Source organism: Protopterus annectens, chromosome 2.part1 (genome assembly GCF_019279795.1).
Source record: "Protopterus annectens isolate FY-2018-M chromosome 2.part1, PAN1.0, whole genome shotgun sequence".
In the NCBI taxonomy this organism is placed as follows: Eukaryota; Metazoa; Chordata; order Ceratodontiformes; family Protopteridae; genus Protopterus; species Protopterus annectens.
Window position 1 is genome coordinate 176282871 of NC_056729.1, and position 25818 is coordinate 176308688.

Here is a 25818-nt window from a genome sequence, read left to right on the forward strand (position 1 = left end):
TTGGTTTTGCTAGGGATGGCATGATCCATGCATCCTTGTAAGTGCTCATAGAGTGCATTTGTAAATGTTTCTGCATCTTGGGCAGCGTTATCCTTTAGAGTGGGGGCTGTGAAACTTACCACCTCTGTCTTAAGTAAGGTGAAGTTTGCTTTAGAAAAGTTTTTTACTGTGGTTTTCTTAGTTGGGGGTGGTGGTGTAGTGTGGACATCCAGAGTGATTAGTTTATGGTCTGATCTAACCAGTGTCGGGTTGACCTCCGGTGTGGAACACCTGTCACCCATGGTGGTGACCAGGTCCAATATGTTTTCACCTCTGGTAGGTGAGTTTACCAGCTGATCCAGGGCATTTGAGTTGATGAATTCCAGGAAGCGCTGGGCCTGGAAATTTGTACTCGAGTAGTTTTCTCAGTGAATGGTAGGGTAATTGAAATTGTCCAATATCAGGGTGTTTGGTAGGACCTTCATGTTTTCCAGTGTCTCCAGAAAGGTGGAGTGGTGGTCCTTTGTCATGGAGGGTGATCTGTAGCAGGCCACAATTTGCATTGCAGATTTGCCCAATGTTAGTTGCACATGGATGATCTCAGAGGTATCATGCTGCGCCACTAACCTGGAGGTGCAGGTATCTTTGATGAATATGGATACACCCCCTCCTTTTGTGTTTCGGTCCGTGTTCTGTGGCCGAAACGTCTGGTATGAGTTGTAGCCTGGTAGTGCTGGGGTGCTCTCTGGAGCCTTGAACCAGGTTTCAGTTACTGCGCAGATGTCGACGTTCTCCATACTGAGGAGTGCTTTGAGCGCATGCATTTTGAGATTTAAATTCCTAGCGTTGAGTAACATAACCCTCAGTTTTTTGTTAATTGTGCTGTTTATAGAGGTGGGTTTGACTTTTAAGCCTTGCCTAAAAAAGGCACTATGGGGGCAGCAAGAGCCTTGGCCAGTATTCGAAAGCCTAGGGGTGACAGGTGCAAGCCATCTCTTGCGAAGCAACATGGCTTGTCGAGCATGTCGTTCCAGGCTGACAGACACTGGATCCCCTTTAAATGACACCAAGAAGCTTAACCAATTGTTGAAATTGATCATTTTTTCTTTATACTGAGGTATCATTCTTGGTGAGGGCAGGATACTGCTCAGAGTCAGGGTCATACCAGCCTGGGCTGCATGATCAGAGATCTCTTCCATGTCTCTTTTCATGTAGTCCAGGGAGGTACATCTCAGGTCATTCACACCAGCATGAACAATGACAGAGTCATATTTGTACTTGTTCTGGAGTGACCTGAGTGCTTGTGTTATGTGGCGGATTCTGGCACCTGACAGGCAGCTAACAGTAACCTTCTGCTTGTCCAGCCTAGTGAGTGGGACGTCAGTGTGCCTGACTATAGAGTCAGCTATTACTAGTGTGGTAGGTATGTTATTTCTCCTTAAGGGCTCTGATTGTGCAGCACACTGATTTTGCGTTTTATGTGTTGTCTGGTTTGTGACAGGAAGTGCAGGTTGTTTGGGTATCTGCTTTGGAGGTCTCTGATGCTTTTGCAGGTTTTTATTTAGAGCCTCTGAGTATGATTTTGTGTATTTATGTATATTTTTTGCCAGTGCTGTTTTAGTAGGTCTCTGTGCGGCTGGAGTTGTGGTGCAAGTGTTAACCTTCTCCTCTTGACTGTCTGTTCCATTCTTGGGTGGAGATAGTTTAGCTTCCAGTTTGGCTGTATAATTGCATCTCTCACATATGTTAGTGTTTTGTACTAGAAGGAGAGGGTTGTCTGTGTACATGAGGCAGTTGTAACATTGCCTCAGGATACCCATATTCACCAGCTGGACTGGACAGCGCACCTGAAGTTGCCCTTTGGTCATGCCTGAATAGTAGGTTGAGCTGCTTAGTCGCTTGGTTGGTGAGGGGTGAATAAAGAGCCTTGCGCAATCAGTGTCAGGGTATATTAGTGCTTGCTATTAGGACTGAGCAAGTGCTGGGCAGTAAAATGCTTTTTGAGTGCTTAGGTTGAGAGTTAGACTAGTTTCAAGGGAAAAACTGAAGAGGAGATTTAGTGAAGCTGGGAATAATTTAACCGTAGCTAACCTGCACTGCCCGGTGCGCAAAACCGTGCAAATGTGGTTTTTATAGTAGGGAAGTGAAAGAGATAGAAATTAGCCCAAAATGGCCAATAAACTACTAACTTCTGGGATGGAACCACTCCTCCAGGGACAGATAGGTTGCTCAAAGCTCCCCTCTCTCATAGGTGAACAGAGAAACTTCCTTCTATCCAAGTAAGGTTTGGGCAACTCAGAAACTAGCATCACAGCCCTGAATTCAGCACTAGCCTGAAAACTGGACTATACTAACTTAGAAAGGCGGGAAACAAGGAATTTTTTTTTGTTTTTTTGAAAAGATAAGGCAAAAACAGTAAAAAATACACTTAAAACAGCTTTAAACGACTACAAACGATCAGAAAAGGCTATTGTACTTTAGTGTGTACAACAGTTAAAGTATTTAAACAAAAAACAAATTTTTAAAAGTGCAGGCAGTCAAATAAGTACAATATGTGAAAAAAACAAGCTTTTAAATCACAATAAACACTGGAAAATCTGTGTTTAGGTGGAAAACAGTTAAGTACAGAAAACTGATACTTAATCACTCCAAAGTCTCTCTCATAAGCTAGAAGGCTTGTATCAGTTTAAGGCTTTCTAATGCTACCCAGTCGGTTAGTTACAGGAAAGATGGGAAACAAGTGCAGATGTGGTCTTTTAAACCAGAAAGTTGAAAGAGATGGACAAACTGTCCAAACGGTCAATAAACTACAATTTCTGGGCCAAGAACCTCTCCTCTCGTGGTAGACAGGCTACCTAGTGCTTACCACTCCCACTGATAAGCTAGATGGCTTTCCTCCAACACAGAAAGGCTTGTGGGTCTCAGTAGCTTACCAACAGTCTTGGATACAGCAACTCTGTATCTGGACTAGGCTAGTTACAGGAAAGGTGGGAAACAAGCCCCAGTGCTGGTTGTAAACCAGAACATTGAAAGAAATGGAAAACAAAAACTGCCCAAACGGCCAATAGCTACAATTTCTGGGCCAGGAACCACTCCTCTTGTGGTAGATAGGCTACCTAATGCTTACCACTCCCACTGATAAGCTAGAAGGCTTCCCTCCAACACAGAAAGGCTTGGGGGACTCAGAAGCTTACAAAGAGTCCTGAAATACAGCAAATCTGTACCTGGACTAGACTAGTTACAGGAAAGGTGGGGAACAAGTACAAATGTAGGCTTTTAAGCCAGCAAGTTGAAAGAGATGAAAAACTGCCCAAACGGCCAAATAAACTACAATTTCTGGGCCAAAACTCACTTTTCCCATGGAGGATAGGCTACCTAGTGCTTAGAACTCCCACTGATAAGCTAGAAGGCTTTCCTCCAACACAGAAAGGCTTGAGGGCTCAGAAGCTTACTAACAATCCTGGATACAGCAACTATGTAACCAGACTAGGCTAGTTATAGGAAAGGCAGTAAACAGGCACAAGTGCGGCTTTCAAACCAGAAAGTTGAAAGAGATGGAAAAAAACTGCTCAAACAGCCACTAGCTACAATTTCTGGGCCAGGGACCACTCCTCTTGTGGTAGATAGGCTGCCTGATGCTTACCACTCCCACTGATAAGCTAGAAGGCTTCCCTCCAACACGGAAAGGCTTGGGAGGCTCAGAAGCTTACAAAGAGTCCTGGGTACAGCAAATCTGTACCTGGACTACAGTAGTAACAGGAAAGGCAGGAAACAAGTGCAAACACAGGCTTTTAAATCAGAAGGTTGAAAGAGATGGAAAAGCCTCCCAAACGGCCAATAAACTATAATTTCTGGGGCAGGGACCACTGCTCTTGTGGTAGATAGGCTACCTGATGCTTACCACTCCCACTGATAAGCTAGAAGGCTTCTCTCCAACACAGAAGTGCTTGGGGGGCTCAGATGCTTACCAACAGTCCTGGATACAGCAAATCTGTACCTGGATTACACTAGTTATAGGAAAGGCGGGGACCAAACGCAAAACGGGCTTTTAACCAGAAAGTTGAAAGAGATGGAAAAACTGCCCAATCGGCCAATGAACTACAATTTCAGGGCCAAAACCCACTCTTCCCATGGTAGATACACTACCTAGTGCTTACCACTCCCACTGATAAGCTAGAAGGCTTCCTCCAACACAGAAAGGCTTGGGGCGCTCTGAAGCTTACCAACAGTCCTGGATACAGCAGATTTGTATCTGGACTTGACTAGTTACAGGAAAGGCAGGAAACAAGCTAAGAAGTTTTTTTTGTTACAGAAAAGCAGCTAAAACAGCAGTAAATGAAATTCAAATTGTAGTGATGGCCAGCACACCCGAGCGTGTAGCAACACTACAGCAAATACAGTTCAAATAAATGCAATTAAATTAACAAATGACTAAAAAACAAGTTCAGAAGGCAGTAAATTAGAAGGCTGTTAACAAGCAGTAATAAGTGCAAAGTAAGAGCGACTGAACAGATAGCATGCAGAAGAGCAACTAAGACAGTTTTAATAAGAGCAGATGAATAGGAGCAACTAAGACAGTTACAGTAAGAGCAGATGAATAAGATATATATATATATATATTTATATATATATATATATATATATATATATATATATATTTTTTTTTTTTTTTTGAGGGAAGGAACAGAGCAGGATTAATAGGCTACAGGGGTTGTCCTTCCCAGATGCTCTCTTTGTACGCAGTAGGAGTGCCTGAAATCAGAATATGATCTCACTGCACTCAGTTGAGAGAGAAAATGAGATGTGCCCAGAAGGAGTATCCAAATACAAATCTACAAGAGGGGCTGGCAGTTTCAAAGCCACCAACATTAATACCAAATCAAGAACAGGGTGGGTAGGTGGGAAACTAACTGTAGAGAGACAGCCACAACTTCAGTTGAGTTAATATTAAGTGAAAAACACAAATAAACAAATTATGTTGACAATATACTGCTCCTTGTGTATTTTTTCTTCACCTCTTTTTCTTATTCTGTGCCACTTGCTCTGTTTCTTATATTCTGCTACTTTGATAATAATATTTGTCTATATAACATGTATTCTTCAGCTTAAAATAGTACTGTACCTTAATTTGTTACAAATTTATTTATCTGTACCTGAAGTTGTAGATTTTGCTTATGTGGAGCTTTTCTCCCCTGGCCTTTACTGAAAATGGGCATATATCCAGTTAGACTAGCCCGGTCAACAAATGTAAAATAAAAATAAAATATCTGTTAGCCCAGTATAGGAGGTATATCAGAGCAAATCTGGGTATTGCCATTGTGATTCTTGATATAGCTATAGAAAGCTTTGTGGTTGTTTTTAGTGTCTTCTGCAATTCTGCCTTCGTAGTTGGCTTTAGAAGTTTTAATGAGGGATCTCAACTTTTTGTTGAGGCTAATAAAGGGAGTTTTTCCAGTCTTGGGACTTCACCTTTTCCTGCAACAGTTTCTTCCTTCTATTGTAGAGTTTATTAATGGCAGGGGACCACCAGATTGGCTTCCTTTTTTTGGAGGATAGCATCTTGGTTCTGTTGGGTTTGGCTAGTTCCATGCATTTATGTATGTGTTCGTACAGTGTATTGGTGTATGATTCGGCAGTCATGCATCTATTTTCCATTGACATGGGTGCCATGAAGTTAGCCACCTCTGTTTTCAGGAGCCCAACGTCAGCTTTGGAAAAGTTTTTCATGGTGGTTACCTTTGTGGGGGTGTGTATGGGTGAGATGTGTATTTCCATGGTGATTAGTTTGTGGTCAGATGTAACCAGGGAGGAATTGACTATTGGTGTAGTAGAGCAATGGTTGCCCATGTTAGTAATAACCAGGTCAATCATGTTGCTTCCTGTAGTGGGGGTAAGAATGAGCTGATCCAAAGCATTGGAATTGATGAATTCCAGGAAGCGTTGGGCCAGTGTATTGTTACATGAGTAGTTTTCCCAGTTGATGGCGGGGTAGTTGAAGTCACCTAGTATGTGTATGGTAAGTAAAAGTGTTTTTATCTAGCAACACCTTCATTGTATTCTCAGTATTAGGAAACACTGCTTTTCTATTATGATAAATCCATATTTGTTTTGATTCTTGTTTTCACAGCAAATCAAGAAAGTACACTGTCTCCTATTTCTCCTTATGGGGAAGCATTCCTGTATGACAGTCCAGAGTATCTTGAGGTAAGTAAAATGTCATGGACTTGCAGATTATGACATATTTGCAAAAAGTTAACATTTGTTTTACTCTGGTTTCTCTGTGAATTCTGTAACACATCAGTCAGAAAAGTGGAATTAGAGAGTGAATTCATGTCCATCTACAGATCAGAAAGACAGCAGTGACACTCTAGCAAATATCTCACGAGTAGTTCACGATATGCTATGCCAATGAGGGAATATAGGATAAAAAAGCAGGTATTGTACTTTTAGTGATTAAGGTTGGCGGGAGTTGTACTACAATCATTTAAAAAAAAATGTGCTTTGAGACATTCACCCAGAAGGTTAGGAGAGCAAGGTGCATGGATATTCAACATCACCTCTGTCATCATCATCCTGTCAGGGTCATGGTTTAGCTGCTTATGATTTATTCATGTTAAATGAAGTGTTTTCCGACAGTAATGTGATACAGGGTACATACTGCTTTGTAAGGTTTTCTGACAGTAATGTGATACAGGATACATAATGCTTCGTAAGGTTTTCTGACAGTAATGTGATACAGGGTACATACCACTTCGTAAGGTTTTCTGACAGCAATGCGATGTAGGGTGCATACTACTTCGTAAGATTTTCTGACAGTAATGTGATACAGGGTGTATACTGCTTTGTAAGGTTTTCTGACAGTAATTTGATACAAGGGTGCGTACTGCTTTTAAGGTTTTACCTGCCTCCTGCCCTTGGCATATGCCGTCTTCTGTCAGGTGCAGGCACATACCTTCCTAAGTGGAAGGATCCTCCTGCAGGTGCTTATTGCTGTTCTCTGGAACTTGTTTACAAATGGATGTGTCTCCTTCCCGACTGGACTGCACATGTGAGCAAATACTAGTAACGGTGCCTTACAACAAAGCCTTAATTACTTATTTCTCTTAAATGGATGTACTTTTGTTTGTAGTGTTTTTGAGGTACTTCAGTATTTCTGCATTGTCTTTTGCATATATTACAGTCTGAAAGTTTTAAATCAGTATGTTGAAGCTTAGGTTCATAGGTTCATAGGTTCATACTAGGCTATCTGCCCGAGGGCATTTACAAGCCTAGCCCATCGTTTTGTGGCTTACGCCACCCCTTAAGTATGGGGAACTATACCCATTATTTTGCTGTGCCTCTGTCGAGCAGTGACACTGAGGTAATCCCTGGGGTATATTTGCGATCTCCCATCCATTGGTCAAGATTTCTCTTGAACAAGGCCAGCGAGGTGCTCTGCCTCACATATACCGGGATTTTGTTCCACAGCATAGGGAGTCTTTGGGTGATGAATCTATCCCTCCAGCACGTCCTATTAATAGCCGTGTCGAGGTTTAAGTCTCCCGCCCTTGTGGCTCTGGTGGATCTAGATTTTTGAGGTGAAGCATATTCATCAAATCTGGGTTTGACATGGCCTTGTATGTTAGGCAAAGGTCACCTCTGAGCAAGCAGTGCGACTGAATAGAGTTGGAGTTCTTTCAGTCGGGCAGCATAGGACAGATTTTTGAGACCCTTTATCCTTTTGGTGAGGAACTTTTGTGGTCTCTCCAGCTGCTGCAAGTGTCGGGTCAGATACATTCAATTGGGCATTGTACTCAATCATTGGTCTGATGAGTGATGAGTAAAGGAGACCATGACCTCCCTTGATCTAGATGAGAATCCCTTCATGATAAGGTGGGCAATGTAGAAGGTCTTCCTAACTACTTTAGCTACATGGGTGTCGAATGACAGACTACAATCAACCTGGGTCCCCAAGTCCCTGATAACTTCTTCTGTGCTCAGTGGATTGCCACCTATTTGGTAGCTAGGGGTAACCTTGTTTTTCGAAGGGTATGACTATGCATTTTTTGGCATTTAACTTTAGGCCATGGCTCTGGCACCAGTTATCCGTTTCTGTGAGACCCTTCTGAAGAATATCTGTGTCAGATGTGTTTTCTACTATGGCTCCCAGTTTGCAGTCATCTGCAAACTTTGTCAGCCATAACCCTCCTGTGTTTGCTTGTACTGGAAAAGTAGATGCCAAACAAGAGTGGGCCCAGGACTGAGCCCTGTGGGACCCCACTTGTGACAGGCTTTGAGTCTGACATGGCGCCAGCAACTCTGACCCTGTGGGTTCTGTCACTCAGCCAGTTTGCAACCCATCTTGTGATGTATGGGTTAACATTTAAGCTGCTGAGTTTTTCAATGATACCCGAGTGAGGTATTGTATCAAGGCCTTCGCCAGATCCAGGTAGGCTGTATGGACTGCCTTTCCCTCATCAATGGCTTTGGTGACTGTTTCAAAAAGTCAACCAAGTTTAAAAGGCATGATCTGCCTTTGACAAAGCCAAACTGGGTTGGATCCAAGGTCTGCAAATTCCCTATGTCTTTATTTATGAGGTCCATTATGATCCTCTCCATGGCTTTGCAGATAAGGCTTGTCAAGCTAATAGGCCGGTAATTTCCAGGGTCGGTGGAAGCACCGCCTTTGTGAAGTGGGACCACAGTTGCAGTGCGCCACTCCCTGGGTACATATCCAGAGGTAAGACTTTGATTAAATAGCTGTCCTAGTTGTGGGTTTAATTCCTCATTGAGTTCGTGGAGCACACAGCCGGGGACACCGTCGGGTCCCATGGATGCTGTGTTTTTTGCTTTGGAGAGCAGTTTTAACTTGGGCGTTGGAAATGTTTGGGGGGCTGCAATCGTTTGGTATAGATATCTCTCCTTTTGGGGGGGAGGGGAGAAGTTTGCACTGAACCTGTCAGCCAGTATGTTGGCAATGTCTGTAGGATCAGTAATCTTCACATCATTTTTGACTAGTTCTGAGCATATCTGGGAGTTTCCTCCCAGGTTTCTAACATAGCTAAAGAATGCCTTGCTTGCAGATTTTTTTTTCTTATGACCCCATGTATTATATACCTAGTTTTATCTAGTAATTAAACTACAAGAGGTTAAAAAGTTAAAATGTAAAATCTGAATTTTCTGGAGATTCCACTAGCACTCTACTCAAGAAGAAACTGTACTTCAGTTTATACAACTATTAGTAGTCTGCACTACTGTACGAACAAATAGTACTACTGCTAAATTTGTCAGTCACCACTAACTCCTACCATCCTTTTGTGATCTCTTAATCTTGTATTCAAATCCAACCTCTGCCCCTTGCTTATTACATACCTGTACACCAGGCACCAGATTACAAAAGATTTACTCTTGTTGTAAGTGACTAACTTCTATATATACACCAGAGTAGTCAGTTACTCCAAGAGCAAGTATTTTGGAATCTGGTGCCCTTTTAGCATAATTTATAGGTAGTCCTTAAACCGAAGTAAGCCATTTACAGAGAGAGAGAGAGAGAGAGAGAAAGATAGACCAAAAACATGCCTTATAGCTATGTATAAACTATACACTGGAACTGATGCTGACAGAATTTAAAGTAATTTAGAAGAAAACTCAGTCATGGCAATAGAACAAAAGGGCAATAAAAGAGTCATATGGAACAATGGATCAAATGTTGCTAAATAAAGTCATAATGGAGAACTGTAAAAAGGAGAAGAATCTAAGTATGGAGTGGGTTGACTACAAAAAAGCATTTGATATTATCCCACTTTCATGCTTAAAAGAGCGCTTAAAATGTGTAAGGTATGTCCTACACTGATCAACTAAATTACAGTGACCATGAAACAGTGGCAGACAACTTTGCAATTAAGCCATGATAAAGGGCAAATTATTATCCCAGGGATAAAAATTCAAAGGGGATATTCCAGGGTGACTCTGTTACCTCTGCTATTCTGCCTTGCCATTAACCCATTAAGCTGTCTACTTAACAGATTAGGCCATGGCTATAATTTGACTCGTAGAAAACAACAGTGTTTAAAGACTTCTCATCTTCTCTTTGTAGATGATTTAAAACTGTATAGCTCATCAGATGAGGAACTAAAGCACAACTGCAAGTAGTCAAAACTTTTTTGGGTGATCTAAGAATGTCATTTGATTTTGATAATGTACAAAAGTAACCTTTAAAGCAGGAAAACTGCAGCACTATGAAAACATCAGTTTAGGACAAGAATGTGATATAAAAGAACTTGAGCAAGAGGGGTTGCATACATATTTGGGAACCGATGAAGGATCAACAATAAAGCATGAACCAATGTGAAAAAAAACTATGTAAGGGATATTTTAGAAGACATAAATTAATCCTGAAAACAGCGGACATTTAAGAACAGAATTCAAATTATAAACCAGATGTTCATCATGCATACAGCTGCAGTCATAACAGATGGATTATCCTGCCGTCAGGCAGGTCCTCAGTCGGCCGAATTCCAAAGTCTAGGTCCGGCGTCGGTTGTCGTCGCTTCCTCCCTGATGTCAGTGTGGCAGGGGTATAAAAGAGGCAGCCGACACCATTTTCTTCAGTCTTTCTTGCCACGCGGTACCCGAAGCAGAAGCAGTTCGCAAGTGCCGGTTGGCCAGCTCCTGAGATTTACGAAAGTATTTCAGCCAAAGTCTTCTTGAAAGCTAAGTACCCCATTGGGGAAACTTTTCTTGCCTCAGACCGATATCAGACAAAGTTAATAATTGCATTTCATGTGGGAAGCAAATACCGCATAAGGATTTCCACTCTTACTGTATACCTTGCTTAGGCCCAGACCACGACGTCTCAGCCTGCCGTTTTTGTGCTAGATTCAACAAATGCACTATTAAGCGTCGGGCGGAGTTCGCCCTTCACTTTTTTGGCAAAAAATTTAATTATATTATGTCGTCGGATACTCCGACTCCAGTTTTGAGCAAAAAACGCAAAGATAAGGACCGGCATACGAGGTCCGCACCACCTACTGATACCACGGTAAGGCCGACTACTGGTTCTCACTTACGCAGCCCCTGAGTACCGATGACAATGCATTACCAGTGTCTTCAGTATCCGAGGTCGCAGGCTCCTCGGCCCCCATTCCTACTACAGATTCCGACGCCACTCCTGGTGGGGAAACTCAGAATTTAGACAGGCCTGCCATTTCTCAAGGGGACTTCAGGCCTTCCTCCTTCTCTATTAAAGCCTTCACTAAATCTAAAACAGCCATGAAAACCAAAAAACAGGTTCCTCCAACACCCTCTGAAGGCACCATGCCTAAAAAACAGATGCTTAAAATGGCTGAGGATTTGATTACTCTTATCAGGGGTTCTCAACCCCCCCCCCTGACAAAAGGCCCAGATTAGAGGAAGACTACCCTTCCTCAGATCAAGCTTCTATTACCTCAGAACTATCTGAGGACCAGGATTGTGCCTATTCTCCTTTCGAGGACTCTGATGCAGAGGAGTCTATTCCCTCGGTCTCCCCCCCTGAGGACTTCTCTTTTGGGGAAACCCTGCATACATTGAGGGAACACTTTCACTGGGAAGGCCAAGATTACTCAGATTCCAAGAAAAGGCTCAGGGAATTTCTTCTGCTCCCCCAGCATAGGCCTCTGGCTATCCCTCCTGTTTTAGATATATTGGATGATGTGTACACAGAAGCCAGCCTTAATCCTGATTCTTTGCATCCAGCTCCTGTTAAACCAGACAGGTATTACCGGGTTCCTGATTCTCACCAGTTCCTATATAAAAGCCATACTGCTGACCCAGAAACTATTTCACAGGGTCCCAAGGGAATAAAGGCCTCTACTGCTAAAAACCCATTACCTTCAGAGAGAGATTTCAGCGCTTTAGAAAGGTGGGGGAAAAAGGTGTATACCTCGGCCACTTTAACCACGAGGGCATTAAACTGTCAGTTCCATATGTTAAAGTATCAACAGTTTTTGATATCTCAGCTGAAAAGCAAGATGACACAACCAGAACAACTAGATTTAAAAGAGTTGCAGGATTTGTTGCATGGTGCAGAGCAAGTGGGTAAACATACCTTGCACTGTGGTTTTGATGCTTTAGAGGCCTCATGTAGAGCTGCTGTTATGGGGGTTTGTTATACGTAGGCATGCTTGGCTCAAAGAGCAAACTTTACCAGATCATGTCAAAGCTAAATTATTAGATGCACCTCTTCAAAAAGATGTATTGTTTGGTGTTAAAGCAGAGGAGGTGCTAAAGAAAATGGAGGAAAAAGCGAAATCAATGCAAACAGTGAAAGATTTCCTGCAGGTACAGCCTCCATGTTTCAGCAGAAACTGGCCTTCAAAAAATTGGTCGTTTCCAGCCACGGACAGACCTCAAAGGGGCAGATACAGGCATCCAAGGGGTAGAGGGCAACCTCAAGGATCTTTCAGAGCCAGACAGTGGCAAGCACCAACCCCAAGACGTGGAGAAGATAGATCACAGTCTTTTAGAAAACAGACACAATGACTTCCCCCTACACCTGCCAAGCAAAGCTTTAATGGCAGCACCTTTGGGCAGAAAACTGACATTATTCTCAAAAATTGGCATATTGTTACAAAAGACAAATGGATTCTGGACATTATAGACAGAGGCTACAGGTTCCACTTTCACACCCTTCTAAAAATGAGAGGCATGCCAAACCTGCCACAAAATCAAAGGGCAGAGGCACAAAAACAAATTTCAGCTCTCATGGACATGAAAGCAATTCAAGAGGTACCTGCAAAAGAACAAGGTCAAGGGTTTTATTCCAGACTATTCCTGGTACCAAGGAAAGACAAAGATTGGAGACCTATCTTAGACCTATCCATCCTAAACACATATCTACAGGTGCCAAACTTCAAGATGCTCACATTACAGCAGCTTCTTCCCATGCTGGGCAAGGAGTCTTGGCTGGTAACATTGGATCTCAAGGAGGCATACCTGCATGTCCCTATCAGACAAGATTGCAGGAGATACCTCAGATTTCTTGCAGGTTCAACCCATTACCAATTCTCTGCATTGCCCTTTGGCTTATATACTGCACCCAAAGTGTTTACGAAATGCCTGGCATCAGTAATCGCCTTCTGCAGACTACAAGGGATACAAATCTACCCATATCTGGACGACTGCCTGATCCAAGCGGACAGCAAGGACATACTACTGCAGCACCTGGTGTTTGTAGTAAAACTGTTGAACTTCCTGGGATACACAGTCAACAAAAAGAAATCAAAACTAATACCCTCTCAACAAATAATTTTCCTGGGTGCCAGCTTGGATACAACCACCCAGATGGCCTACCTCACGCCAGACAAGCAAGGGCAACTGTCTCAATACTTCAGAAAAATGGCAACTTACACCAGGCTTACTGCAAGGAAAGTCCTGCAGGCTCTGGGATTCATGGCATCTTGCATCCTACTAATCCCATGTGCAAAGCTGCATATGAGGAAGCTTCAATGGTACCTAAAAAACTTATGGTCTCAACACAGCCACAGCTTGGAAACAGTTATCCCACTCATTCCATGCCTTCAAAAGGAATTTATGTGTTGGGCTCAAGCTTGCCAAAGAAACACAGGTCTTCCTTTCTGTGTACCTCAAGCAACTCAAATCATCACAACAGACTCCTCAGACTACGCCTGGGGAGCACACATGACAGATCAGTGCATTCAGGGAAAATGGGCGCGAAAAGAGAAGCTCCTTCACATCAACCAAAAGGAAATGCTAGCCGTGCAAAAGGCTATTATGACCTTCAAAGACCTACTGCATCCAGGCCAGCTATTGATAAGGACAGACAACACCACAGTGATGTGGTACATAAACAAACAGGGGGGAACTCATTCATACCCCCTGTGCAGGCAAGCCATGACTCTATGGAACACAGCACTGGAATTGAAATTCAATTACAGGCACAATTCCTGCCAGGGAAGGAAAACACACTGACAGACAACCTAAGCAGAAATATGACAGATCCAGACGAATGGAATTTGCATCCTCAAATTTTCACAGAGATAACTCCGGCATGGGGACCGTCAGACATAGATCTCTTTGCTACCCACAGAAATTGCCAGTTGAAAAAATTTTGTTCAAGGACCTATCATCCACAGGCCTGGAAAGTGGACGCACTTTCCTTCAATTGGGCAACATTAACAGTCTATGCCTTCCCACCTCTTCCTCTGCTGCCCAAAGTTCTATTAAAAGCCAGAGCAGAGAGGCCGAAAATGATTCTCATTGCTCCAGACTGGCCAAGACAACACTGGTATCCGCTCCTGAAGAGCCTGACACATTCCCCACCATGGATCCTACCTCTAGTCCCTCTTCTGTTGTCCCAGCACAACTACAAAACTCTTCACAGCCATCTCAAAACTCTAAATCTAGCTGCATGGAGAATTCCTTGATTTCCCAACAGTTTCTCCTCTCCAAGGAGGTGCAGGATGTCATCTTGGAGGCCAGAAGACCTTCTACTAGAAAGGCCTACTCCACCAAATGGAAACGATTTTGTGCCTGGAATCAAAAGAAGGGACAGAATCCTTGGGTAATAAATATACCTCAAATTTTACAGTACCTAGCTGAGATGTTAAACAATGGACTTTCCTTCTCCTCCATCAAGATCCACGCTTCAGCCATTTCTGCACAATACAACACAGATCCTCCTTTGTTCTCTCATCCTCTCTTAAGGCAGTTCCTCAGAGGGGCAAAGAATATAAAACCCCCAAGGAAACTACCAGTCCCTGCTTGGGACCTCAACTTCGTATTGGAAAAGCTGACCCTTCCTCCCTTTGAGCCAGCTTCTTCATCAGAGTTACAGTACTTGTCATGGAAAACAGCCTTTCTTCTGGCTATCACCTCAGCTCGCAGGGTTTCAGAGCTACAGGCCCTCATGGCTGTGCAACCATTCATCATCTTCCATCAGGACAGAGTTTCCTTACGAACCAACCCTACCTTTATGCCAAAGGTAGTATCCAGTGTAGCTTTGAATCAGACTATCCACTTACCTACCTTTTATCCTAATCCACAAAACAAAGGGGAAAGACTACTACATTCCTTGGACATTCACAGACAACTTCGTTATTATTTGGACAGGACAAAGCCATTCAGGAAATCTGAGCAACTCTTTGTGTCCTATGCTGCAGGTGCTCAAGGAAAGGCTATTTCCAAACAGACAATTTCAAAATGGATAGCCCACTGCATATGCTTTTGTTATTCATTTCATGGAAAAACTGTGCCTGCATGCATCAGATCCCACTCCACCAGAGCCACAGCTACCTCTGCAGCCTTCCTCAGGGGGGTCCCTACCAAGGATATTTTGGAAGCAGCCACCTGGAGTTCAGTGCACACTTTCTCCAAGCACTATCACCTCCCACTATACTCTAAATCTAGAGCGGGCTTTGCCACAGCAGTCCTGCAGGGCATCCTAGTCCCTCCTAGTTCCATTTAGTGCCTACCACCCTTACTTAGCTTTGGGATTCTACCCATCTATTATGACTGCAGCTATATGCACGATGAACATAGTACAGTTTTGTACCTACCATAAATGTAGATGTTCGAGTGCTCATACAGCTGCAGTCCAGGTTTCCCTCCCTCCAACCCCTCTTAGGACAGGCCTTATGACAAACCCTTTTCATATAACCTTTTGGGGTATTCTTTTATGGTGTATTTGCTTGGAACTACTGTTTTTGATTTATCAACATTGCACTTTTGCATAACATTATGTTTGCCTTCTTTCTGGGGGCCCTTCTTTCTGGGGGCACCTGACATCTGGGGCAAGAAAAACTGAAGAAAATGGCATCGGCTGCCTCTTTTATACCCCTGCCGCACTGACGTCAGGGAGGAAGCGACGACAACCGACACTGGACCTAGACTTTGGAATTCAGCCGACCGAGGACCCGCCTGACGGCAGAATAACCCATCTGTTATGACTGGAGCTCTATGAGCACTTGAACATCTACATTTATGGTAGGTACAAAACTGTACTTTTGCTCTTCCTGGCCTAACTTACAGTTTTGGAGTGACTGACTGGTCCCAAAACATGTTGGATATATTAGATAGGAAAACAAGAAGGATGCTTCATGCTCACCAAATGATTTATAAAAAATCAGTGCATACTAAGATTATATATTCCCATTCTGAAGGAGGTATTGGCCTCCTTGAAATTGATTAAATGTATAGATCTGCAGTCGTGGGACTGCATACATATTTGCTGACCTCACATGACCCAAAAGTAGTGGAAGTTTTGAAACATGAGGAGAATAAATCTAAGATGACTTCCCTGCTAAGTTTTGGAGAAGCATATCGATGTCAAGCAGGAATGGAAATCAAACCAGAAGTAGATAAAAATCAGGCGGCAACTGAATGTGCCAAAAGACATAATATCAAGTGAAGGGTCAGATGAGAAGGCAAGAAATGTGGAAAATACATAAATATAGTTGCAAGTATAGAACACTTCCGGAAGCACTTCATGTTGGTCAGGAACGAATGCAGGAATGGTTAAGGAGAGGCAAATTCAAACCAAGAGATGAAAGGTTAATACTAGCAGCCCAAGGTAGTGGGCTATGTACACTGGTTTACAAAGTCCATTGAACATGAGGGATAAACTGACAAATGTAGGTTTTGTAAAACAGAATTGGAAACAGTCACACACCTCATTGTTGGGTGTGACATTCTAATGGCAGAAGGACTGTATACTGAAAGGCATAATTGTGTGGCAAGACTTGCACTGGGGATTGTGTAAACATTATGGTATTGAAGGAGCTGTAAAACATTGGAAACATGAGCCTTCAAGTCTGCATTACATGGGATTACCCATTGCCAACAGTCCAAATGACAGATGTGAGAAAACCAGATATAATGGTCCATGAAAGAAGACAAAAGTAGCATTGATTATTGAAACTGCTACACCCAGTGACCACAGTGCCTTATGTACAGAGAGACACAAAGTCATAAAATATCAGGATCTGCAGGCAGAAATGAGGGCTATGTGGAAGAAGGATACCAGACAGTTCCAGTAATAGACGCAGGAGCAAGCAGTCTTATAAAAAAGAATTTACAGTTGTACATAGATATCTTACAGATGCATGTAACTCCATATGAATTACAGAAGGAGTCATTACTGGACACATTGTGGGTGCTGCAGAGAGCACTCCTGTCTAATATTAAAGATTGAAACAATACTAATTTCATGAACTTTAATCATATCTTGACTGACGAATGTTCTACTACATTCCCATCATTGTATTAGAAACCCAAAATGTTTGGAGAAATTAAAAAGAGAGGAAGTTTTTTGTTATCAGGCCAGGTTCACACAGGAGCAATTCACTTACACTGAGAACAAGCCTTTTGGAATCTGCTCCCCTATGCTGACAAGTTTAAATGTCAGTGTTGTTGGATCAACAGGTGGCACAATCACCTTTTGTAAACTTCTGGGTTCTGTTCCCATTCCGGATGACAGGATTCATTTTCCATTAATGCTGCACTTTTTGAGTGCACCATCTTTTGGATGAGATGTTAAACAGAGGTTCCATCTGCCTGAGTTGAAGATAACTCAGATAGATATACAAGATTCAGTGGTGCCTATTAAGAAGGGTAGAAGTTCTTTATCCTTTATTTGTATATTTATATTTATTATTTACACTGTTTTTATACTTTGTAACAAAATATTTCAACATCCTCCTTCCATTCATTGCCAACAGCCGTTTTTGATTCTACTTATAACATCAGATTGAATCCACTTTTTATTTACGAGCATTTCCTCTGTTTTGGACTTTCACAATTATTATACAGTCCCAAATGCCCTCATGTCTCATTTTTAAATATGTTCTCTTTTCACCTCTTTATCGTAGCTGTGTAATATTATAGACATATTTACTTCAAATGTATCGGAACATTGTAAAAAAGATTCCCATACCTTCTTAACTCTTCACATCCCAAAATACATGCTCCAAAGTTTCCAGTTCCTTACATACATGACGCAGTCTTTCTGTCATAACTTTATAAGCCAGATGCCCTTTAATTGTGAATTTATCCAAAGTCAATCTCCACAGGAAAAAAAACTAACCTGGTAAGAATTTTTTTTAATCTGTGTCTTCTTTCTTTTATCACCCTTTTAATATCTTCACCCAATTCCTGCCTAAGGTCAGTGCAATAAAATCACATCATTATTTTTTCATACCATTTCCTTTCTTTCTTTACGGTTTGTTTTTCTATTTATTTTTTCATTACATAATCAAATTCTGCCAAAATCTGTGCATTATTTATTTTACTCATTCTTTTGTATACCTTCTTTTTTGCCAAAAACAATTACATTTGTCAATAATAACTTTTACTAATATATTCTGTGAATACTTGCTGATCCTTCTTAAAATCCAAAATAAATGTAATGATGCCATGGAAACAAATGGATTAATTATCTTTAAACCTTTTTCTCTCTCTATCCTTATTAACTTATAAAATCCATCTTTTGACTGAAATTAAAATGTTGCCCCATGTGATCGGAAAAGTTTTTTGCAACAAATTATTTTATATTTTAGTAGGGGATGTAAATATCCCAACAAAATACCTTGACATCCCTGATATGTCTGAATTAATACAATACAATTCACTTTTTTGAAAGACAACATGAATGCTCTCCATAACTTGTTGTATCTTTAATTTATTCCAGTACTTGCCCCCAATGTTCATCCATGATTCTTCTCTTCTCATATCTCATAATTGATGCTGATTTTTCTTTCATAGAAAAGTAAATACTTAGTATTTTAACTACAGCCCGTATACTTTTGCTCTTTTCCATGTTTAAGTTCAAATCCACTTTCCCTAAAAATCTTCCAACCCCTTACAGTGCTTCTTTTACCTATACTTTATTGTTTTGCCACCAAAATTAGATCATCTGTATATGAAACCAGAAGAGGAGTTGTAGCTTTGCCATCTCCTAAATAATTTGCATATTTTTCCATCTGCACAGATGTAATATGAATAACCATTACAAACAAAACTCCACTCATAAGGATAACTAAGCACACTTATCCCTCATTAGAGACATTTCAGTTATCTCTTGTCTTTTTTAACATTCTTAACTACTTTACACCTTTCTTTAAAAGATATTTTACTATTTTGATCCTTGTTCCACTATTTCATCTGATCTAAAGTGCTAGTGGCAAAACATGCAGCACACTCATCTTTGGTGCTGAAGGTTATGGGTTATATTCCCACACATAGCAGATTGATTACTGACACTGCAGCATACAAAAGGGGAGGTGATGCATTAATATGTCATTCTTTGGACGAGACTTTAAAGTGAGGTTCCATTTCCTTGAGTTAGTGATATCTCAGGTGGATGTAAAAGATCCCACGGCACCTATCAAAAAGAAAACCCATTTCCTGGCCAAATATCCCCTAGTAGTATGAATAACACCTCGGGTCTCCCCTGAAAAGAAGCTACTAGCCCAAAGGGACCAACCTGGTAAACAAAAAAAGGATAAAAGAATATAAACTATTTTTTGTATGTTTCAGTCTTTGCCTTTTAAAAGTAATCATTCCAGAAGCACACATTTTTCTGTTTTTCATATATGTCAAAACATTGTTGCAATAGATTCACAGTCTGAAAAGTTATATCGGAAAATGTTGCTTTCCCAAAGGAATGAAAGGTCTCACATAAGTCATTTTAAATCTCATTGGGATAATGATATCCCACAGAAAATATCTATCTATAACAGTACCTTTTTTACCTGTTATCCTCATCATGGATCTTGGTAGCCTCTCAAAGAACATCTGATGTTATTTGTGTTTCACTGTCACCGTCATCACATTTGGGTTATCCCTGTCAGGGTAGCCCTTGGCCGGCCCGAATACCAGAGGCAGAGTAGCTCTGCGTCGGTTGCTGTTGCTTGAGGACTGACATTAGGTCATCAGTAGTATAAAGTAAGGCAGCCAACACCATTACATCAGTCTTTCTTGCCATGGAGCCCGAAGCAGAAGCAGTTCGCATGAGTGCTGGTCGGCCGCTACCTGACTTTCGTTTTCCAAATTAAAGCTGAAGTCTTCTAAAGCTAAGTACCCCGTTCGGGATCCTTTTTTCTTTCACAAACCAATGTCAGAATAAGTTAGCAATTGCATCGCCTGTGGAAAGCAAATACTACACCGAGACTTTCATTCTTACTGCGTCACTTGCTTAGGCCCAGATGACGACGTCCCCCGCTGTCACTTCTGTGCTTTGCTCAACACCAGAACTATTCATCGTCGGACCCTTATTGAAGCTAGATATTTTCGTTTACAGTCCTCAAATTGCAATATGGCTTCGGTAAGCCATCCGACAGCAGATCTTCCAAAAATGCGTAAAGATAAAGATAGAGACAGACTGCACAGGTCCAAACCTACCGACGACACTCCTGTTAAGCTAGTTGTCAGTTCTCCGGTCCCTGATGCCCACTTCTATGGATTCGCAGGCCACTACTGAGACCATTTTAGAGTCCAGTATGCTGCAAAACTCTTCTTTGACTAAGGATCCTGCGGTTTTCCCTACCTTTGATGGATCCGGAGCCACTGAGCAGGCACCGGCTTCCGAGGAAGGCCTTAACACTACCGATTTTCAACACAAACCGACGACTTCTTTTGCGACTACTGTTCTTTCGAAAACTACGAAGTTTCTTAGGCCCAGGGTACGAACCACACCCAAGAAACTGATGACCCAATCTCAGGCACCTGCTTCCTTGCCTCAGTCTCAAATGCTTAAAATGGCAGAAGACCTTATCATGCTAATCAGGGGAAGCCAAGCTACCCCTTCCAAAAGAAAAAGAGATCTGTCCCCTGTAGTTTTGTCTGAACAGGAGTACGATAACTCTGATGCATCTTGCCAGACCATGTTAAATCTAAATTGTTAGATTCCCCCCTTGTACAAAGACAACTTATTTGGCACTAAGGCAGAAGAGGTCTTAAAAAGGATGGAAGAAAAAGCAAAATCTATGCAGACAGTTAATGATTTCTTACAGGTCCAGCCACGCAGGTTCAGCAGGCATTGTCCGTCCAAGCACTGGTCCTTTCCTGCTCCCACCAGGTCAGCTCAGCCCAGATCCCAGGGAACCAGACCCCCACAGACAACAGCCACAGGGAATGCAGAGATCTAAGCAGTGAACTACCTCCACTTCAAAACCAGGGAGTTCTAAGCCACCCCCTTATGGTAAGAACTCGCAATGACTCTCCTCCCCCTGCCCACCTCCACTTACCCCTAGGAGGAAAACTCTCCTTTCATGCAAACACCTGTACCACCATTACCAATGACCGCTGGGTTCTCAACATATTGTCCCAGGGATACACATTTACTTTCCACACGCTTCCAACTCCAAAAGGATTCCCAGATCTACCTCCTAACCAGTGGGCAGAGGTGCAAAAGCAAGTCCTTTCTCTGCTCTCCATGAGGGCACTAGAGCAAGTTCCTGCAGAACAGAAAGGCCAAGGTTTCTACTCCAGACCTTTTTTGGTACCCAGGAAAGAGGGCACCTGGCACACCATCCTTGATATATCCATTCTAAACACCTTCTTGGTGATCCCAAAATTCAAAATGCTCACCCTCCAGCAGCTGCTAGCCATGCTCTTCAAGGATGCTTGAGTAGCCACCCTAGACCTAAAGGAGGCCTACCTCCACATACCTATCAGGGAATCCTGCAGGAAGTATCTCAGTTTCAAGGCAGGATCTCAGCACTTTCAGTTCTCTGCTCTTCCCTTTGGCTTATCTACTGCTCCCAGAGTTTTCACAAAATGTCTGGCTCTGGCCATTTCCTTTTGCAGGCAAAGGGATGTCCAGATTTAGCCATACTTAGATGACTGCCTAATTCAGGCAGACAGCCAGGAAAAGCTGCTCAAGCACCTGGCCTTTGTAAAGTCCCTACTAACCTCCCTGGGGTATACAATCAACTAAAAGAAATCCAAACAGGTCCCCACCCAAAGGATTATATTCCTGAGAGCAAGCCTGGACACAGCATCCCAGATGGCATTCCTTACACCAGAAAAGCAAACCTTTCTTACAGCCTACTTCTATCAACTAGCCACCAGACCTCAATTATCTGCAAGGAAAATCCTGCAAGCTCTGGGATTCATGGCATCTTGCATTCTACTCATTCCATATGCCAGACTGCATATGAGGAAACTTCAGTGGTATCTAAAAAGCCTTTGGTGTCAACAATCTCAAGACCTGGAGACTCTTATACCTATAATATCTTGCCTCAGAAAAGATTTTCTTTGGTAGGCAACATCATGCTCCTTCAACAAAGGACTACCTTTCTCACAACCCCACACTGCCCAGACCCTCACCACAGATGCATCAGATTATGCCTGGGGTACACACCTGGATGGCAGATGCATACAGGGCCAATGGAGCCCACAGAAACTCCATCTGCACATCACCCAAAAAGAGATGGTAGCTGTCCAGCATGCCTTGATAGTTTTCAAGCCCATTCTCTCCCCAGGATCTCTCCTGATCAAAACAGACAACACAACTGTGATGTGGTACATCAACAAACAGGAAGGGATGCAGTCCTACCCTCTATGCAAGCTGCCCATGACCCTTTGGCACACAGCCTCTGCCATGCAACTCCACCTGTTAGCACAATTCCAACCAGGTTCTCTCAACTCTCCGGCTGACCAGTTAAGCAGAAATCTTCTGGACCCACACGAGTGGCAGCTCAACAGAAGAACCTTCACCCTAATAACTCAGAAATGGGGCACCCCAAAGGTTGACCTCTTTGCCTCCCACACCAACCATCAGCTCAGCAAGTTATGCACCAGGGAGCATCACAGCATGGCTTGGAAAGTGGATGGCCCGTCCTTCCCCTGGGTCAATCTATCAGTCTGTGCCTTTCCTCCACTACCTCTCACCCCCAGGGTACTGCTCAAAATAAAGGAGGAAAAATCCAGGACAGTTCTTATAGCTCCAGACTGGCCTCACCAGCACTGGTACCCCTTGCTGTGCAGCCTGTCCCCTCTGCCACCTTGGCATCTCCCTCAGATCCCAAGCCTTCTGACCCAGAGGAAAGGGGAATTCATGCATCCCAATTGCAGACACTCATTCTGGTAGCTTGGCTTATTCCCTGACCCCCAATCAATCTGCCAACCACAGCAAACAGGTTCTAGATTTTATACACGAGGCCAGACACCCTAGCACTAGGACGTCTTATGCTGACAAATGGAAATGGTTCTGCACCTGGATTCAGGCTAAGGGAGCCAATACGGCACAGCCCCCCCTCCCTCTCATCTTGGATTACTTAGCTGACCTGCTACACAGTGGACTCTCCTTTTCCTCTATTAAAATCCATGCCTCTGCTATCTTTTTCCCATTGAGCAGCCCCTTTTCTCACACCCTCTGATCAAACAGTTTGTAAGAGGATCTAGCAACTTGAGGCCACCAAGAAGAGCACCAACCCCAGCTTGGACCTTAACTTTGTGTTGGAAAATATCATCCTACCCCCCTTAAAACCTGCCTCTTCAGCAGAGCTAAAATTTCTCTTCTGGAAGACAGCTTTCCTTCTGGCCATCACTTCAGCCAGAAAGGTCTCCGAGCTGCAAGCACTCTTGGCTGTGGAACCCTTCATCATCTTCCCTGCTGACAGGGTATCCCTGAAGACTAACCCATCCTTCATGCCCCAAGGTGCGGTGTTCAGTGTGGCTCTCAACCAATCCATTCATTTTCCCACCTTTTTCCCTAACCCACAGAACAAAGGGTAAAGAATCCTGCACTCTCTAAATGTCCACAGGCAGCTCAGATTCTATCTAGACAGGACTAAATCCTTTAGAAAGTGTGATCAATTGCTGGTTGGTTTTGCTACAGGGGCAGAGGGCAAAGCCATCTCCAAACAAACCATCTCCAAATGGATAGCACACTGCATCCATTTCATACAAACAGCACAGAAAGCCTCCCCCCAAGAGGGTCAGGACTCACTCCACCAGAGCAGCCTCCACCTTTACAACTTTCCTCAGAGGAATTCCCACCATGGACATCCTGGATGCTGCCACCTGGACGTCTGTTCACACCTTTGCAAATATTGCCACCTGCTTATCTTCTCCAAATCCAGGGCAGGGTTTGCCTCTGCAGTCTTGCAGGACATCCTAGCCAGCCCCTTGTTTCCTTGACTGCCTCCACCCTTTTCCTCAGCTTTGGAAATCAACCCAACTGTTCTGACTGCAACAATGAAACACGAAGAACATAGTACAGTTGTGTACACTTACCATAAATGTAGATGTTTGAGTGTATTCACTGCTGCAGTCCTGGTTTCCCCTCCCTCTATCCCCCAATTCTTTCTTCTCTTTCCTTACAAGGGACATATTGATATTTGCTTTCTACTGGTGGGGTTCTTCCACCAGTACCTGGCTTCCACTTGGGGGTTCCTGACAGGTTAGGGCAAGAAAAACTGATGTAATGGCATCTGCTGCCTTACTTTATATTACTGATGACCTGACGTCAGTCCTGAAGCGACAGCAACTGATGTAGAAATACTAAGCCTCTGGTATTCGGGCCAGCCAAGGGCTACCTTGGCAGGGATAACCCAAATGTGATGACTGCAACAGTGAATGCACTTGAACATCTACATTTATGGTACATGTACACAACTGTACTTTCTCCTCCTCTCTTTTCCATTCTACTGCAGCAGCCTCTGCATATTGTTCACTTAGTTGTAAAGAGTCTTCCTGTCCTCTCCAGCTCCCATGATCATGTTCTTCTCGCTGTTCAATTTAAAAAAAAAAAATTATCTGTTGCTTCACCTCAGCACAGGGCCAAATCATTACCTGGTTCATCCACATACGATATCAGTTTGTTTGAGAATTAACTGGTAGACAGTAAACATGAGGGAATTTCTACATTGCCTCTGGATGCCCATATTCACCAAGTTTGTAAAGGAGAAAGTGGGAAAGTATCCATAACAACAGACCCTTGTTTATTGAGTAAACGGTTTGAGTGAGAATATAAAGCATTGTCAGGAGTATCTGGTTTGCAAAATCTAGGGTCAGTGCTTGTCACTGCAAATCAGTTGTCCTATGTGCAACTAGGTTCTGGTGAAATTTCTGTTGTGATTTTACAGAATCAAATGTAACTCAAGGTGTCTCTTTCTCTACAGGGCATTGCCAAACACATGAGATGAAACTAATAAGTAGACCCTGATGATTTATAGATGAAGTATTTAGTCCGATATTGTGAAGATATTGGAAACAAATCAAGTAGTGCTTACTGAAAATAAATAGTGAGCATGACAAGAATGATTAAACGAGGGGAGCCTTGTGAATGGCTACTCCTGGCTGCTAATAGTGCTGGTTCACCGCAGCATTACTCTGCTGGGATACAGTGCTCCTTTGCTTATTCTCTCACCAGAAGCAAATCATTAACACCAATCCCAAGATGAGAAGCAGGCCATAGCCTGTTTGGTGATCCACAGTCTTGTCCCAGGTGATGCAAGTGTCTGTAAGTTTGTTGTAGCCTTTTCCTGGTAGATGCCTGGAATAGCAACCAGATGAATCGGAAACATCAAGCACAGACGATCACTGTCCAACAAGAAACAGGAATCAACGCACTGTTCCTTCTCACCCCAAGAGCAGAATATTAGCACAAAATCCAAGCTGGCACCAATGAAACATTTATAAGGATTTCCAGTGATCAGGAGTCTCCAGGAAATAATTTTATTTATTTATTTATTTTTTATTTAACATTTATTTAGCATTTCTTTACTGGGGAAGTCCAACTTGGAGTGAGCCAATTTTTTAGCGGAGTTCTGGGGAGAAATGCTCCAGACGCATGTCTTTGTAATGTAGGAGTTAACCCACATGAACACAGGGAGGACATGCAGACTCTACACAGAA

At 42.8% G+C, this 25818-nt stretch overlaps 1 protein-coding gene across 1 annotated transcript in view; it reads left to right on the forward strand.

The window, feature by feature from the left end:
• The window catches only part of ARAP2 (ArfGAP with RhoGAP domain, ankyrin repeat and PH domain 2), a 2678178-nt gene that overhangs the window by 944393 nt on the left and 1707967 nt on the right, over positions 1-25818 (forward strand). The window contains exon 4 of the mRNA XM_044062089.1: positions 6107-6183. Coding sequence (XP_043918024.1) covers positions 6107-6183 — 77 coding nt within the window. The remainder of the gene's footprint in view (positions 1-6106; positions 6184-25818) is intronic.